The sequence below is a fragment of the Pleurodeles waltl genome, chromosome 6 (genome assembly GCF_031143425.1).
Source record: "Pleurodeles waltl isolate 20211129_DDA chromosome 6, aPleWal1.hap1.20221129, whole genome shotgun sequence".
Classification (NCBI taxonomy): Eukaryota; Metazoa; Chordata; class Amphibia; order Caudata; family Salamandridae; genus Pleurodeles; species Pleurodeles waltl.
In genome coordinates, this window is record NC_090445.1 from 1,598,430,281 (window position 1) to 1,598,446,933 (window position 16,653).

The 16,653-nt window shown below is 47.0% G+C and overlaps 1 protein-coding gene across 1 annotated transcript in view; it reads right to left on the bottom strand.

The window, feature by feature from the left end:
• The window catches only part of LOC138301205 (uncharacterized), a 189,067-nt gene extending 183,780 nt beyond the window's left edge, over window positions 1–5,287 (bottom strand). Inside the window, exon 1 of the mRNA XM_069241444.1 lies at window positions 4,461–5,287. Coding sequence (XP_069097545.1) covers window positions 4,461–4,699 — 239 coding nt within the window. The 5' untranslated portion in view covers window positions 4,700–5,287. The remainder of the gene's footprint in view (window positions 1–4,460) is intronic.
• Between the last annotated feature and the right edge of the window lie 11,366 nt (window positions 5,288–16,653).

Genomic DNA, 16,653 nt, shown 5'->3' on the forward strand with positions numbered 1-16,653 from the left:
TGGATTCATGCCCGCTGCCAGGACGAGAGCCACAGCTCAGCGGGTCGCTCCTGTTGCCCCATTATTGCACTGGCACAGTAGATGGAGGTTTAGCTCATTGTAAATTTAGAGCTACTGATCTGTGCAGCACAGCTAAATAGGAAACATAAACACCTACTGCCATTTGTGGGCGCGGGCACCACGCATGCACCTGCCTACAAAATGACGCAGACACTTTGTTTTCCTTTGCCAATCCACCTTAGATCAGCAAATAAAACGCAAAAAATTGCTAAAGCGTTTTTTGGGGGGAAAGTTTGGAAGGGAAATCAACATTGACCATAGGACATGGAAGCAACATTGGACAAACTGGGTGGGGGGAAGTAACACAGGCTGGGGGTGCGGAAGCAACATGGGGGTGACGGGTTGAAGCAACACAGGTGATCAGGAGCTACATGGAGGGCACAGGGGGAGCAAACGGGCAAGAGAGAGAGAGCATAGTGGAGGAGGGAGGGTGGAGGAGAAAAGCAAGTGGGTAAGAAAGAGATGGTAATATGAGGCTGGGAGGAGGAAGCAGCACTGGGGTGGGAAAGCAACATAGGAGAATCACGTGGGTGACAGATAGCAAAAGGATAGCAAAAGGAAGAGGGGGCAGAAAAGCACACCAGGGACACAGCTGGAAAACACATGCACTCTCATGGAGTGCTTAAACAAAAAGAAAAAGTTTCACCTGATAGAGTGGGTAGTGTAAGGCAAAATAAATACGCCTGTGCTCTGAGGGCCAGACAACCACAAGAAGAGGTACAAAAGTGCACAGATGCTAATGGATAAGAAGCAAGTACATGAGAATGTCAATGGATCCAACCATTCATAAGCAAAGGGCGGGCTCTAAGCAGACTGTAAGGTAACAATAATTCTTGCAACAGACAGTGTATGCACTGTCTAGTATCGACTTAGTGGGGAACTGACATACACAGAGAAGAAAACTGAAAACCCATAGATTTGACTCTGCAGAGATTACAAACCTGTGTATAGGGTTACCAGATAAATCCATATGACCTAGGATGTAGTGCTTAAGTCCCTTGATTCGTGTAACAGGATAGTTAGCTGTAGTCTTGATTCATTTCAGTTCATCAAATTGAACTAACACTTCTGAAAGTACTGGCTTGTAAATCAAATACTTAAGGATCTAAGCATTCAGTCCACTCTCTCTCTATCTGCAATAGATATATAACCTGTTGAATTATCTTTAAAGTGGCATAGAGTAGAGTATAGTGGCATAGAGCGTAGTTGCATAGAGTACAATGGTGTAGAACAGAGGGCAGTGGCGCAGGTTGGTGGAGAGCAGAGTGGTGCAGAGTAGAGTGGGGTAGAGTGCAGTGGGGCAAAGAAGATTGGCGTACAGTGCAGTGGCATAGAATAGAGTGGTGCAAAGTAGAATGCAGCGGCATACAGTGGAGTGGCGTAGAGTGGTGCATAGTAGAATGCAGTGGCATAGAGTAGAATGGTGTAGAGTACAGTGGCATAGAGTGCAGTGGCATAAAGCAGAGTGATGCAGGGTAGATTAAAGTGGGGTAGAGTGGAGTGGCATAGAATACAGTGGCATAGAGAGCAGTGGTGCAGAGTACAGAAAATTGGTGTAGAATGCAGTAGTGTAGAGTGCAGTGGTGCAGAGTAGAGTGACATTGACTCCAGTGGCTCAGAGTAGGGTGCAGTGGCATAGAGTGTAGTGGTATAGAGTGCAATGGCGTAGAGTGCAGTGATGTACAGCAGAGTGGTGCAGAGTAGAGTGATGTAAACTGCAGTGGCATACAGTACAGTGGAACAGAGTAGAGTGATGTAGAGTATAGAGGCATAGACTAGAGAGGCATATAGTGCAGTAGCCTCAAATAGAGTGGTGTGGCATAGAGTGCAGTGGCATAGAGTAGAGTGGTGCAGAGTAGAGGCAGTGGCATACAGTAGAGGGCATAAAGTGCAGTGGCATGGAGTGGTGAAGAGTAGAGTGGTATAAAGTGCAATGGCGTAGAATACGGTGGCCTAGAGTTGAGTGGTGAAGAGTAGAGTGCAATGGCATAGAGCATAGTGGTACAGAGCAGAGTGTTGTAGAGTGCAGTGGCATGAAGTGCAGTGTTGTAGAGTGGGTCAGAGAAGTGTGCAGTGGCGTAGAGTAGAGAGGTGCAGAGTAGAGTGGCATAAAGTGCAGTGGTGTAGAGTTGCATAGAGGTCAGGTGCATATAGTGCAGTGGCATAGAGTAGAGTGGTGAGCAGAATGGTGTAAAGTGCAGTGGCATATAGCAGAATGATGTAGATTAGACTGTCACAGAGTGCAATGGTGTAGAGTAGAGTGGTGCAGAGTGCAGTGGCATAGAGTAGTGAAGAGTAGAGTAGAGTGGCGGTCGAGTGCAATGGTGTAGAGTGCAGTGGTGCAGAGTGCAGGTTAAGGTGGTGGGAGGAAAAAGGAGCAACATGGAAAAGGGGTGAGTGGAAGGGAATAGAAGCTACATGGATGAGGATATGGGAGATGGACTGAAAACACAAGCACTCATATGGAGGGCGTGAACAAAAAGAAAACAGTAGCTTAAAAAATGGGAGCAGTGGCAGGACACAAGTACTTGGTAAATGCTCATGAGGAGTGCCAAACTCAAGAAAAGGACATGGCACCCACATGCTGACATCCGAGGCCGAAGGAAATGAGAGCGATGCTGAAGCTAACAAATCATAAGCTGTGGGCGGGCTGTAAGCCCACTGATTGTAGACAACATGTCTTGCAGAGAGCACATGCGCTCTCTAGACGCAACCAAAAAAATTAACATAGCTGAAACAGTGTGAAAACAAACCAAACGAAAGCACAATAATGTATACAAAAGTCGCAATGCTCAATGAGAGAAACAAACACAAGAGTAACAAGCTGGCACACAAATAAGAAGCAGGCAAAAGAGAATGACAAGAATCCCATCCAATGGTAAGCAATGGGCGTGCACCAAGGCCTTTATATTTTTGGTGTGCTCAAAAAATGAGGCGCTGTCTAGTAGATAAAACCTAAAAATATTCAGCAAAGTTTTTTGAAAGAGTGAGCGGCATTCTGCTGCAGAAAGATATGCAGCACCCTGAAGCGAAGGTTCCTATTGAAGCCAGCGTGTGCCCCTTCTATATGTGCTGCTGGAATGTACACTGCATTATTATTCAAGAGAAACAGTTTTGTACTTATGTCCAAACATATTTTTTGCTCTCTTGAGGAGGGGTGTGGCTGGTAAATACTGCTCCTCTGAAAAATCACTGTTAGGTGGTAGTGACATTAATCACTATTTAACCTAGGACTGGGCCATTTTAATGACTGGTGTTGTATGTACGAATATTAAGTACTTAATATCATCTTACAACAGTACCGTGGCCTGAATATAGAGACTCAAAATATTTTCAAGGTTAGTATACATAAGCAAATATTTACTATTTTAACTGCATAGCCTTGTATTGCGAATGTATATATATTGTCAGAATCCATATATGTGGAGTTAAGCATAGTAAAACTTTACTTATCCATATATACAATATTTTGGTACTCAATATTTTTGGGCCAAATAATTTCTTTCGTGACATTTCATCCACGATATTCCAGGTGTACACCAAAGCCTGGATGTGCACACTCCATATGGCCATCCCAAACACCTTAAGGAGAAGCATGTGCCGGAGCAGTAGCGGAGACATATAGGGCTTCACTGGCTGCTGGAAGATGGCTGTGGGATACCTGCACACGTGTGTGCACATTTGTGTGCCTGCCCAGTGTGGCGATCCTGAAAACACTGTTCCTTTTCAGACTTCAGGACATCTGAGCTTATCTGTGGCACCTAGTGGCCCCCTGGCATCCGAGGGGCCACCGTTGGCACGACGGTGGCCATTCCTGCAGTGAGACATTGGGGGACTTACACTCACCTAATATTAAATCCATCAAAATTGAAGATCCTTCTGGTGCCAATGACCCCTGCGACTCTACCCGTGGCGGGAGACAATGGGCAGGTTCCGGCGGGCAGCATGGCTCTTCCGGCTAGCCGATCTTTGAGCTCCGGGCAACCTCAGCATCCTTACATCGACCATGGCCAGTACCTTAAACTCATTTACATCTGGACGGCTCTATGATGGAATGGTTTACTGCACCGATTTTACACCGTCCGATATAAATGGCAAATAGTGCATTATTTACACCTAAGCAAGATCCTAGGGCCCTAAGTGGGTGCGAAAAGCACTTTCAATCCAATAGAAAAAACACGTCTGGTCTTCAAGAAAGTGCCTGGGGATGATTCGGCCTGCGGTGCTATACGTACAAGTGCGTTCATTCACGCAAATCCATAATCCATCATCCACCCACCCGTCCATCCATCATCCACCCATCAAATCCCACCTGCATTCTCACCCATCTGTTCTATTTCTATCCACCCATCCCACCCACCCATTCGATGGCGGAGCCCAGCAAAGGACCCCTCACTCACCTGACATCGGGAGCGGCCAGGAGGCGGCTCAGCGCATCCAGGTACTGGTGGCACTTGGGGTCTCCCAGCAGGGCCTGGAGCAGCCGAGCTCTCTGCCCCTGCAGGGCGCACAGCAGGCCTTCCACCGCCTGTAGAGCCTCACCGGGGTCCGAGGACAGCAGCCGGGGCAGGAGGGCGTCCAGCTCCACCGATGGGGTCTTCCCCTCACCCGGGCCCCCTCTGCCTGCCCAAGCCTTCATAGCTTCAGCCTGTCACCTGGCCCCCAGCTCCGCACTCCCTGCGAGGGGGCTTCCCCACTGGGAAGTCTATCCATGCTGTGGGCGTGCTCAGAAGGGGCTGCCTTCAGTTACTTTCACACCGGAAGGACCAGGCGGGGGACTAAAGTCACGCGCTGCCTGGATTACTTTCAGGGCAGGTTTTATAAGGCCAACACGCGCAGAGAATTGGGGGCTTCTCACTTAGGAAAACGTTTGCTTCCAATGAGTGAATACACTTGAAAGTGTGTGTGGAACACTGATGTGGCAAACAACGCCCGTGGCCTGCATCATGCACCAGCAGTGCCCGGGGAACCGGTGCTGCTACACCACCCGCACTGTCCTCAAGTATCTCTCACCACATTGCACGGTCTTTCTGCGTCCTGGTGACCCCTGGGTATCCCGGGGGCAGCATGGGGAGGTGGAAAGAAACTTCGCGAACTCTGCGACGGCCCTGCCCTTGTCCACCCAGATGTAGCGCAGCTCCTCTGATCCCCCAAACCTGTGGACCCTCTTCCTCAAGTCTGAGGCCGCATCACCCTTCTCTGCCTCTCCGTGACTTCGACCCTTTCCCCACCACCCCTCCCCGCAACTTGCACAGGCAGCTCCCTTCTACTAAACTCCGCCCTTGCAGCCCCCTGAAACTCCGAGGATGCCCCTCCGCCCCCTCCCGCCACCCGGCTGCCGCTGTCTACCCGGTCCCCAACTCTGCGGGCGCGGTCCCCGCCGCCCTCTTCCTCCTCGAGCCTCAGACTAAAACCGCCGGCCTCGACGCCGCTTCCGTACCCCTGAGTGGGGGTCACTTCAGTCACCCAGGGAAGGACAGCATCATCAAACGAGAAGTGGCATTGGCATCTGCGGTCCTTGCCTTTAATAAGGTAAATTGTTTTATCTGACCTGCCTTTAGATAGTTAGCGTAGCTGTTTACGTTTATCTCTCCAGCCTCACCTCGATCTGCCCTTGCACACTCCTATCCCGAGCCCGCTCTTCTAGGCGCTACACTCACTCCTTCTCTACCTACAAACTCTCCTTAACTTTCCTTCCCCTCCCAGGTCACCCTACACGTCACCCATCTCTCTCACGCCTTCCCCGCGTTCTCCCTCTAAATCCACCGGCCATCCTGGGCACCCCCCAATCCCTTCCTCCTCTAGCTGTGTTTGGAGGTGAACTCAGATGAACGCCTCTGCGCTTCCCCTCTCGCTCGGGGCCGCCTCTCTTCGGGGGCTGTCCCGACTCCCTCTCGCAGAAGATTAATGCCCTCCGTGCCCTCCAATCAGGGCAGCGCTCCCCTTGGAGACCTGGGAGAGAGCCAGTTCAATTAGCAACAGCGCTTTGTGCCCTGTGTTGTCGCCGTAGAGTTTTCTTTTAATAAGAACAGTCTACAACTTGAGAGAGCAAACAACATGCACAAGATACATACTACTTACTTACCCTGAACAGGACCTGCCAGGACAGTTCTGTGCACAAGGCCAAGAACATTCTTTATTGGACGTGATATCGTACAGTGGCGTCGAGTTTCCCAACTGTACACAAATTAAAACGGGCTCTTAAAAAGTTACAACTTTGCATACACGTATCTCATAGATACACATAAATCATTTTGTCTGAGTAATATACGGGGCCGGCTTTAGCACTGGTGGCGTTCTGTGCGACAAGGTGTTTTGGCCCTCCCCCCTCCCCCCTTGAGCTCCTCTTCGAATTCCTGCATTACCCCCTGGCAAAAATACCCCCAGCTCTCCATGGCCCCTCTCTCACATACATTTCATTTGTTTTAAAGCACTGTTAAAGGCTGACTTTACTAATCCACTCAGCTACCCACATAAAGCACAGATCTGTGGTTTGCAGCTGCATATTAATCCTCTGCGCTACTTTATGGCAACCGCCACTGGACAAAACTCCGATCTCTCCCTGTCAGGAAAATTAATCACAAGAGTGATCTTGTCATGTTTAATGTTGACTGACAGCTGGTGCACATGGGACTTTGCTTCAGGTACTTTTAAATTATAAGTAATTGCTAAACACAGCGCCCCCTCCCCTAAGGTCAGCGTCCCCCTTTCAGGTCAGCGCCCAGTGCTGCCGCACCAGTTGCACCCCTCTAAAGCCGGCCCTGCATACATATACATTCTGCACCTGAGCGTAGAATGAGATGCTGTCCAGTGGCTCTGGAGTCAGCTGCGTTTTTATTTTTTTTGGTTGCAGTTTTATAAAGTGCGAACTCGGCCACTTTTTCTTGATCCTGCAGGTTCCGGCGCTTTCCCTGAGCACCATTTACATTACACAAGGTCACATTCATTTCTTAAGTGCTTTGCCCAGAATCACTGGCCGGTAAACTACGCTGGGACTCGACCCAGGTTCCCCAGTGGAAAAGTCGGCAGCTCCTGTCCTAATGCCACATTGCTACTCTAACCGCTGCTTTCAGAGTATAGCAACTACTTCATTTATAAAAATAAATAGATACAGGTGCCTATTTTTTTTATCCAGAATGCAATAGTTAGCAATTACAAAATTTGCATAGTCTCCACTCCACCTCATGCCTCTTTCGTCTATCACCCTACACTCGGTGTACTGGAAATAAAAAAGTGCCGGTGCCCAAAGCCCTCCTCTTAAACACCCGACTGCTGCAATTAAATGTGGGAACCCAGAATACTGAGGTAGCGTAACACAGAAGCCTTCATGGACCTCTTCAATCCATTTACAGCCACTCACTGCCCCTTCAGCTCACTCTTGCAGCTTTCTGCTTTCTCCATTGTGACACTTTTTTGTTTTTCTCTTCCTCCGTCTTTCCTATATGTGACTTTTGCTCGCAGTAAATGCCTGAGGCAGAAAAATAAGCGCCGGCCCCCAAAAATAAGTGCCAGTGCTCTGCACCGGAAACAACATGCACAAATTAAGCACTGCCTACACTTCATGTCTCGTTATCTTACTATTGCAGGTTCTTTTTAATCCCTTCTCCCTGCTATTGGTACATTTTCCAATCTTTTTCTTCTTTCTGCATTTTCTGCTTTTCTCTCTCTTGCTCTGGATCAAAGTTTGATGATGAAACTCCAGTCCCTATAAATGGGTGCTGTGCCCACCATTGACAACCGCTGGCACAAATTAGCCACTGGGTGTAACACCCCAAAGAGAAGCTGATGTCACTTCCCCTAGTATTTTGATAAATTGACATTCCTGCTGCTAAGCATTCACAAGGAAGTTAACCCCTAGTAGTATTCAATCCTATTAGAAAATGGGCATACATATGTAGAGATTTATGCTTTATTTAGGTTTTGGCAGAGTGGGGTGCCTGTTGTAAACTGGCAGCACTCGCGCACCTCCAAACCTGTGTTTGCCAGGCGCTACTTAGAGTCAGGGATTATTAGAGTCAGGGATTAAATCAAGCATTCCACCCATCACCTTGTTTTGATGCCCTACATGAGAAACGTCATACATTTTTTGATTGAATGGCATGGCTCTGGTTGTGAAAGGGCCGAACATAACATATGGCTTTCATGAGCATCGCAAGAATGTAAAAGCCAGATTTAAGGAAATGGCTCCCTGTTGCAGTTACCCCCCACTTTTTGCCTGCTACTGACTTGACTCAGAAGTGTGCTGGGACCCTGCTAACCAGGCCCCAGCACCAGTGTTCTTTCACCTAAAATGTACCATTGTTTCCACAATTGGCACACACCTGGCACACAGATAAGTCTCTTGTAAAAGGTACCAGTGGTACCAAGGGCCTTGTGACCAGGGAAGGTCCCTAAGGGCTGCAGCATATGTTGTGCCACCCTAAGGGACCCCTCACCTAACACATGCACACTGCCATTGTAGATTGTGTGTGATGGTTGGGAGAAAAAGGCAAAGTCGACATGGCATCCCCCTCAGGATGCCATGCCCACAAAATACTGCCTGTGGCATAGGTAAGTCACCCCTCTAGCAGGCATTACAGCCCTAAGGCAGGGTGCATAATACCACAGGTGAGGGCATAGCTGCCTGAGCAATATGCCCCTACGGTGTCTAAGTCCATTCTTAGACATTGTAAGTACAGTGTGGCCATATTAAGTATATGGTCTGGGAGTTTGTCAAAAACGAACTCCACAGCTCCATAATGGTCTGGGAGTTTGTCAAAAACGAACTCCACAGCTCCATAATCCCAATTGAATACTGGGAAGTTTGGTATCAAACTTCTCAGAATAATAAGCCTACACTGATGCCAGTGTTGGATTTATTAAAAAATGCACACAGAGGGAATCTTAGAGATGCCCCCTGTATTTTACTCAATCCTTCAGTGCAAGACTGACTGGTCTGTGCCAGCCTGCTGCTGGGAGACGAGTTTCTGACCCCATGGGGTGAGAGCCTTTGTGCTCTCTGAGGCCAGAAACAAAGCCTGCACTGGGTGGAAATGCTTAACACCTCCCCCCTGCAGGAACTGTAACACCTAGCAGTGAGCCTCAAAGGCTCAAGCTTCGTGTTACAATGCCCCAGGGCACTCCAGCTAGTGGAGATGCCCGCCCCCTGGACACAGCACCCACTTTTGGCGGCAAGTCTAGGGGAGATAATGAGAAAAACAAGGAGGAGTCACCCACCAGTCAGGACAGCCCCTAAGGTGCCCTGAGCTGAGGTGACCCCTGCCTTTAGAAATCCTCCATTTTGGTTTTGGAGGATTCCCCCAATAGGAATATGGATGTGCCCCCCTCCCCTCAGGGAGGAGGCACAAAGAGGGTGTAGTCACCCTCAAGGACAGTAGCCATTGGCTACTGCCCTCCCAGACCTAAACACCCCCCTAAATTTAGTATTTAGGGGCACCAAAGAACCCAGGAAATCAGATTCCTGCAAGCTGAAGAAAAAAGAAGGACTGCTGACCTACAAGCCTGCAGAGAAGGAGGAAGACGGCAACTGATTTGGCCCCATCCCTACTGGCCTGTCTCCAACTTCGAAAACCTGCTCCAGCGACGAATCCGAAAGGGACCAGCAACCTCTAAAGCCTCAGAGGACTGCCCTGGACTACAGGACCAAGAAACGTCCGTGAACAGCGGCCCTGCAACTTCTTTGCAACAAAGAAGCAACTTTCAAAGACTTCACGTTTCCCGCCGGAAGCGTGAGACTTCCCACTCTGCACCTGACGCCCCCGGCTCGACCTGCAGAAAACCAACACTTCAGGGAGGACTCCCCGGTGACTGCGAGCCCGTGAGTAACCAAAGATGACCCCCCTGATCCCCCACAGCGACGCCTGCAGAGAGAATCCAGAGGCTCCCCTGACCGCGACTGCCTGTAACAAGGCACCCGACGCCTGGAACCAACACTGCACCCGCAGCCCCCAGGACCTGAAGGAACCGAACTCCAGTGCAAGAGCAACCCCCAGGCGACCCTCTGCCTAGACCAGGTGGTGGCTGTCCCGAAGCCCCCCCTGTACCTGCCTTCAACGCTAGAGTGACCCCCGGGTCTCTCCATAGTTTTCAACCTAAAACCCGATGCTTGCTTTGCTCACTGCACCCGGCCACCCCTGTGCCGCTGAGGGTGTACTTTGTGTGCCTTCTCGTGTCCCCCCCGGTGCTCTACAAAACCCCCCTGGTCTGCCCCCCGAGGACGCAAGTACTTACATGCTGGCAGAATGGAACCAGAGCACCCCTGTTCCCCATAGGCGCCAATGTGTTTTGGGCACCTCTTTGACCTCTGCACCTGACCGGCCCTGAGCTGCTGGTGTGGTAACTTTCGGGTTGCCTTGAATCCCCAACGGTGGGCTGCCTATGCGGCAAACTTGAGACTTGTAAGTGTTTTACTTACCTTCAAAACTAACCTTTACTTACCTCCCCCAGGAACTGTTGATTTTTGCACTGTGTCCACTTTGAAAATAGCTTATTGCCATTTTTACAAAGACTGTACATGATATTGTTTTCATTCAAAGTTCCTAAAGTATCTAAGTGAAGCACCTTACATTTAAAGTATTAATTGTAAATCTTGAACCTGTGGTTCTTAAAATAAACTAAGAAAATATATTTTTCAATATAAAAACCTATTGGCCTGGAATAAGTCTTTGAGTGTGTGTTCCTCATTTATTGCCTGTGTGTGTACAACAAATGCTTAGCACTACCCTCTGATAAGCCTACTGCTCGACCACACTACCACAAAATAGAGCATTAGAAGTATCTACTTTTGCCACTAACTTACCTCTAAGGGGAACCCTTGGACACTGTGCACACTATTTCTTACTTTGAAATAGTATATACAGAGCCAACTTCCTACACCAGATAGCTGGTGTGCTCAGAAACTAGCTCGTCTTGGAATAATTATAACCATCAGACTCAAAATTTAGATGAGTAGGTAAAACATTGGGCGAAATATGTATCCATTTCTTATCCACATTACTCCAACCAACTGTGCTATCCCAGCTCTCACTGAGGGGACTATTCTACCCTCTATTGTTTCCCCCTCACTTTCCAATCTGTGTGTGGACCATATCTTGGCTGTTATCTAAGCATGGCACCTGAAACCATTGTGTCAGATCACAAGCCTCATATATCACTACTCTCCAGGGCTGCAGCCAGAGACTGTCTGTAGGGATGTGTCCCCTCTCTAAACGTTTCCCTTATATCTCAGGCCATTTCTGTCTACCGCTGTAATATTTGGCTGTGTGCTTTCTTTGTTTGTAACATATTTAAAAATGCTCTGATTGCCTCTCTGGAAAGTTTGCACGCTGATTTTATTTGTTAAGGATAAGTTGTCTTTGTTGTCCAGCCAAACAAACACAAGCAAATATATTCCATCTGTTCCTGGGCAAACTCTGGTGTCTTGTGAGGTTCTGTTGTCCCTGACAGAGCCGGTGTGAAGAGTGGAATGTGTGGGGGACCCCGTCAGTAAGTACTTACCATTGCCACCCTCTACTGCAGTGTCCTTCAAATTCTTTAATGCCGTGCCCCCTGCAATAAAACAAATTAGAGCCCCCTCTGAATTTTTCACTATTATTCTAATACACTGGCAATGTTTAACTTTTGTCTAGACTTATTTAAGCAATGCAGTAAAGTTCTGTTACTGTTTAAAAAATGCAATCAAATACACAATACCAAACAGACTATTCTGGTCAGGCAGGCTGAGTATTCACAGCGAGATTATTAGAAGTGAGGGTGGGAGTTTTAAAGAGTATCTTGAGTCCCTTCCCTTTTGACACATACTCCCAGCTTGGATATAAATGACAAACCTTCCTCCAATGAAGTAGGAAATCAAGGTGCAATATTCAGTATTTGTTGATGAACGTTTTGATATTTATGTATGTGTCAAACAATGCTTTGTAAGGGGCTAAGAGGAAGGTTTTAATTATTTCAGGGCTGAAACAATGGTCCATAGGGAGCTGAGGCCATACTCCCAACAAACTTTTTATGACACTTATGTCTGGATAAAAGTTTATCAGGGATCCCCTCTATGAGTATACAGATGACCTTACACCATATGAAGGTACAATATTAGTTTGGTTTTGTATATCGTGTTACTGTGATTACTGATCATAGGGTTATGACGATGGATTGTGAAACAATATTGTATGCTATTGTGGCTTGGACAAGACTGACAATTTTCATTAACTTTCTTGCTAACATTTTAATTATGCAATGAGGACGCAATACATATGTTTCATGTTTGAATTTGTGGTATTTATTGTAGCACAATATGGGTATACTCGAAGTGATGGGTCTCACAAAGAATTGATAGGTGATTACACGAGGAATGTGATATTTGAAATTTGGGACATCAGAATAGCATGCTTAGAAAATGATGGGCCGTTTGATGGTATATTCATTAGGATTAGATTGGATTATGTCATATATACGGATTGAGCCACTATTATACTCTTTGACATGTATGTGCAATTACAAGTTTTTCATTTATACTTGACTAATCACATGTTTTTACCCTCCACTTGTGACACTTTTTCTTTTGAATTTTTTGTGAAATGATGCTGTTTGAACTTTTAAATATTTTTTTCCTATGGTGATGTTTATGTGTTGTGTTTTATATATTCTGTTTCCAGCCGTGAAGAAGCCCTTGAATTGGATGAAACGCGCTGGCTACTTGCTGAAGAGATTTTATCTGAAATAAAATTTCAATAAAGAATAAAGGACTTTTAAGGGAATCAAACACATTGAGGACTTGGTCTCTCTAAGTGACTGAATTCGAATTTTCCTTTCATGGTGCTGTAAAAACCGGAGATACTATTGATGTCCCTAGGAATGATTCTTTTAGATTAATGTATCAATATTATTGATCGTTGCTGGTGTTGGTGCTTGGACAAGTTTGTTTAATAAAATAACTGCTTGATGTCTACCTTATGAATCAGGCCATTGCTAGGTACCCCTGGAATATTTGTCTCTTTGCCTTCTTTGTACTGTAGTATGTGTAATGCTGTATTGATAAGTTCTTGGGGAAGACTGCACACTGAGCTTCTTTGGTTTGGGCATGCTGTCTTCCTTCGCCAGCAAAACAAGCTTATGCAAATGCAAATATATTCCATGTTTTTTTGAGCAAGTTACAGTGTTCTGTCAGGTTCTTTCATCTCTCCTTCGAGTGCCATTTCTCATTCCCTGACAGTGACTGCTACCGAAATGCTGTGAAAGAATCTAAAGAGGGAAATGTGGAAGCAGTGATCTCTGCTCTCCACAGTCTTCCCAGTATAACTTTCTGTCTGTCTATGACACATTAAAGGCAGAAAGAGTGCAAGTGCTACCACTCTTTTACTAAAGAGCTATGTGGTTTCTGGGAGTGTGACAGTCTATGGCCAGGACAAATGGGTGAGGATTCTGGATTAGGGAGTGGCATGCTGAGTCATCCATGATCGGAGGCCAAGGGCAGCCACTGTCTCTTTCACCAGCCTTGCATTTATAGGTGCACGAGATATTGAGGGGCAGATTTACCAACATTTCATGCAAAGCAGCACAGCAAGGCAACTTACTGCATTGCGTTGCATGAAAGGAAGACATCAGAAATGCACAACATTTACAAAGATTTGGCCCATTTCTGCTGTCTCCCTGAGCTGGTGGACTGTGTGCTGCCTATTGCCAATGCAGGCACCCTTGAGCCATGGTACAGGAAGTATTATTTTTATGCCGGAAGGGGCACCTTCCTGCACAAAAACAATCCTTAAAGGCATTTTACTCTTTCTATGTGTGATGCAGAATTGAAAAAATAAGTAATGTGGGGAAATAAGGATCCTTTTTATGCTTGGCTCTGGGAGGCATACTATTTTGATGCATTCCCAGGTTTATACCTCTTTAAATCTGGGAATGCACCAAAATCCACGGGTGGATGCATGGGAACGTCTACATTCCATCCATGGAATGCGTCCCCGCTGCAAGGTATCACAAGGCAGCGAAATGAGCTGCACTGCACTATCTTAGGTTTTCTACACTACGCAGAACCGGACAATGTGGCTTTGGCTGGCTTAGTAAATCCCACTTAAGGGTTTGCTTTCCTTGTGTGGTGCAAGGGCAATGCAAGCGCTTAGCAAATCTGGCCCCTGAGTGTTCGGAGTGGGAGAAGAGGCCAGGCTCGCCTGGACAGTGACTCTTGTTCATGAGTGTTCCCAAGGCTCAGGCTGTTGAACTTTGTTCAAGAACAGTCGAATCTGGCTGAGCTGTAGATTAAGGAGGGTTATAGAAAGCATGGAAATGTTTGTATGAGCTATACAGGGTTTCCTGCTCTTTCGTAGTTCATATTAATTCAGTTTTCCTCTAAATAACCTATTCTTTGCCCCATCTCTTAATTGGTTCTTCCACTGTTTTATTCTTTGAGTATCTTAACACCCATTGAGAAGTTTACTTCTTTATTCTCCTCCTGTTTGTATTGTCCTTACTCAATCCCATCTGCACAAACGGACGCACAAGCCGGTGACCTAGCTGGCCAAGTCACACAAACTCTGACGTTCCAGGGACACAACAATGCAATGCTTCCATCAATGGTAAGTGCTGTTGGCATGGTCTACGTATTCTTTGTAAACAAAGCAAGCCACAGAAAAAGTATCCCTCACAGCTTGCATGGTGGCTTTTCTTCAAGCCATTGAAGTCCTATTTACTCAGAGAAGTAAATGTTTGTGAAGAAAAGACATCCTCCCCTGGTGTAAAACACGCCAGCAGCGCCAAGAGGTCACCTGAGCGGTGGAGAATAGCTCCCTCATTAGCTCGCAGCTCAAGCCATCGACTGTATTCGATTCGGTGTCCATAGAGAAGGATTAGCTGCATCGCAACCAATAGCAGAAACCTCTCAAAGAGGATGTGTCAGAAGTGTTCTGGAACCTGCTGCAATGTGGCAGGACAATGGCATGCTGGTTTTAAAAGAGAATGAAAAGGGTAATACGTTGCACTAAGCGTTTTATGTATGTATAAGTATTTGTAAATCGCAAACCCAACTTGGGAGGAATTAAGTGTTCCGCAAAGGTGCAAGCCTGAGGTACAACACAGTCATTTGCAGTGAGGCAGCAGGATCATGAGTGTAGGGTACAAATGTTTGGGTACCTAGCGGCTGATCACAAAAGCATTTATTGGTGCAGGAAGGTGTACTACAAGAGTACTATTTCACATACTCATAAATGCCTCGGTGAATCAGCCCATAAACGCCCAACTCTCTATTAGTAAACTTGCAAAGAGGGCACAGTCTTTTCTATTTGTACTAATTCATTGTGAGTGTTCCCTTAATATTCCCATTTTACAAGCTTAGGAGCCAATTCACATGGCCTGTAAGGCCACGTGAAAGAGAACTACTTGAGTAATTCTTCAAGTTCTCGTGAATGCTTTTGTGAATCGGCTCCATAGTTGTGAGAAGGTAGCCTCTTTCTAGCCTTGTTACCCCCACTTTTGGCCTGTTTGTGAGTGTATGTCAGGGTGTTTGTCACTGTTTTCACTGTCTCACTGGGATCCTGATAGCCAGGCCTCAGTGCTCATAGTGAAAACACTATGTTTTCAGTATGTTTGTTATGTGTCACTGGGATCCTGCTGGTCAGGACCCCAGTGCTCATAGGTTTGTGGCCTATATGTATGTGTCACTGGGACCCTGTCACACAGGGCCCCAGTGCTCATAGGTGTGCATGTATATGTTCCCTGTGTGGTGCCTACCTGTCTCACTGAGGCTCTGCTAACCAGAACCTCAGTGGTTATGCTCTCTAATTACTTTCAAATTGTCACTAACAGGCTAGTGACCAATTTTACCAATTTACATTGGCTTACTGGAACACCCTTATAATTCCCTAGTATATGGTACTGAGGTACCCAGGGTATTGGGGTTCCAGGAGATCCCTATGGGCTGCAGCATTTCTTTTGCCACCCATAGGGAGCTCTGACAATTCTTACACAGGCCTGCCACTGCAGCCTGAGTGAAATAACGTCCACGTTATTTCACAGCCATTTTACACTGCACTTAAGTAACTTATAAGTCACCTATATGTCTAACCTTTACCTGGTAAAGGTTGGGTGCAAAGTTACTTAGTGTGAGGGCACCCTGGCACTAGCCAAGGTGCCCCCACATTGTTCAGAGCCAATTCCCTGAACTTTGTGAGTGCGGGGACACCATTACACGCGTGCACTACATATAGGTCACTACCTATATGTAGCTTCACAATGGTAACTCCGAATATGGCCATGTAACATGTCTATGATCATGGAATTGCCCCCTCTATGCCATCCTGGCATAGTTGGCACAATCCCATGATCCCAGTGGTCTGTAGCACAGACCCTGGTACTGCCAAACTGCCCTTCCTGGGGTTTCACTGCAGCTGCTGCTGCTGCCAACCCCTCAGACAGGCAGCTGCCCTCCTGGGGTCCAGCCAGGCCTGGCCCAGGATGGCAGAACAAAGAACTTCCTCTGAGAGAGGGTGTGACACCCTCTCCCTTTGGAAAATGGTGTGAAGGCAGGGGAGGAGTAGCCTCCCCCAGCCTCTGGAAATGCTTTGTTGGGCACAGAGGTGCCCAATTCTGCATAAGCCAGTC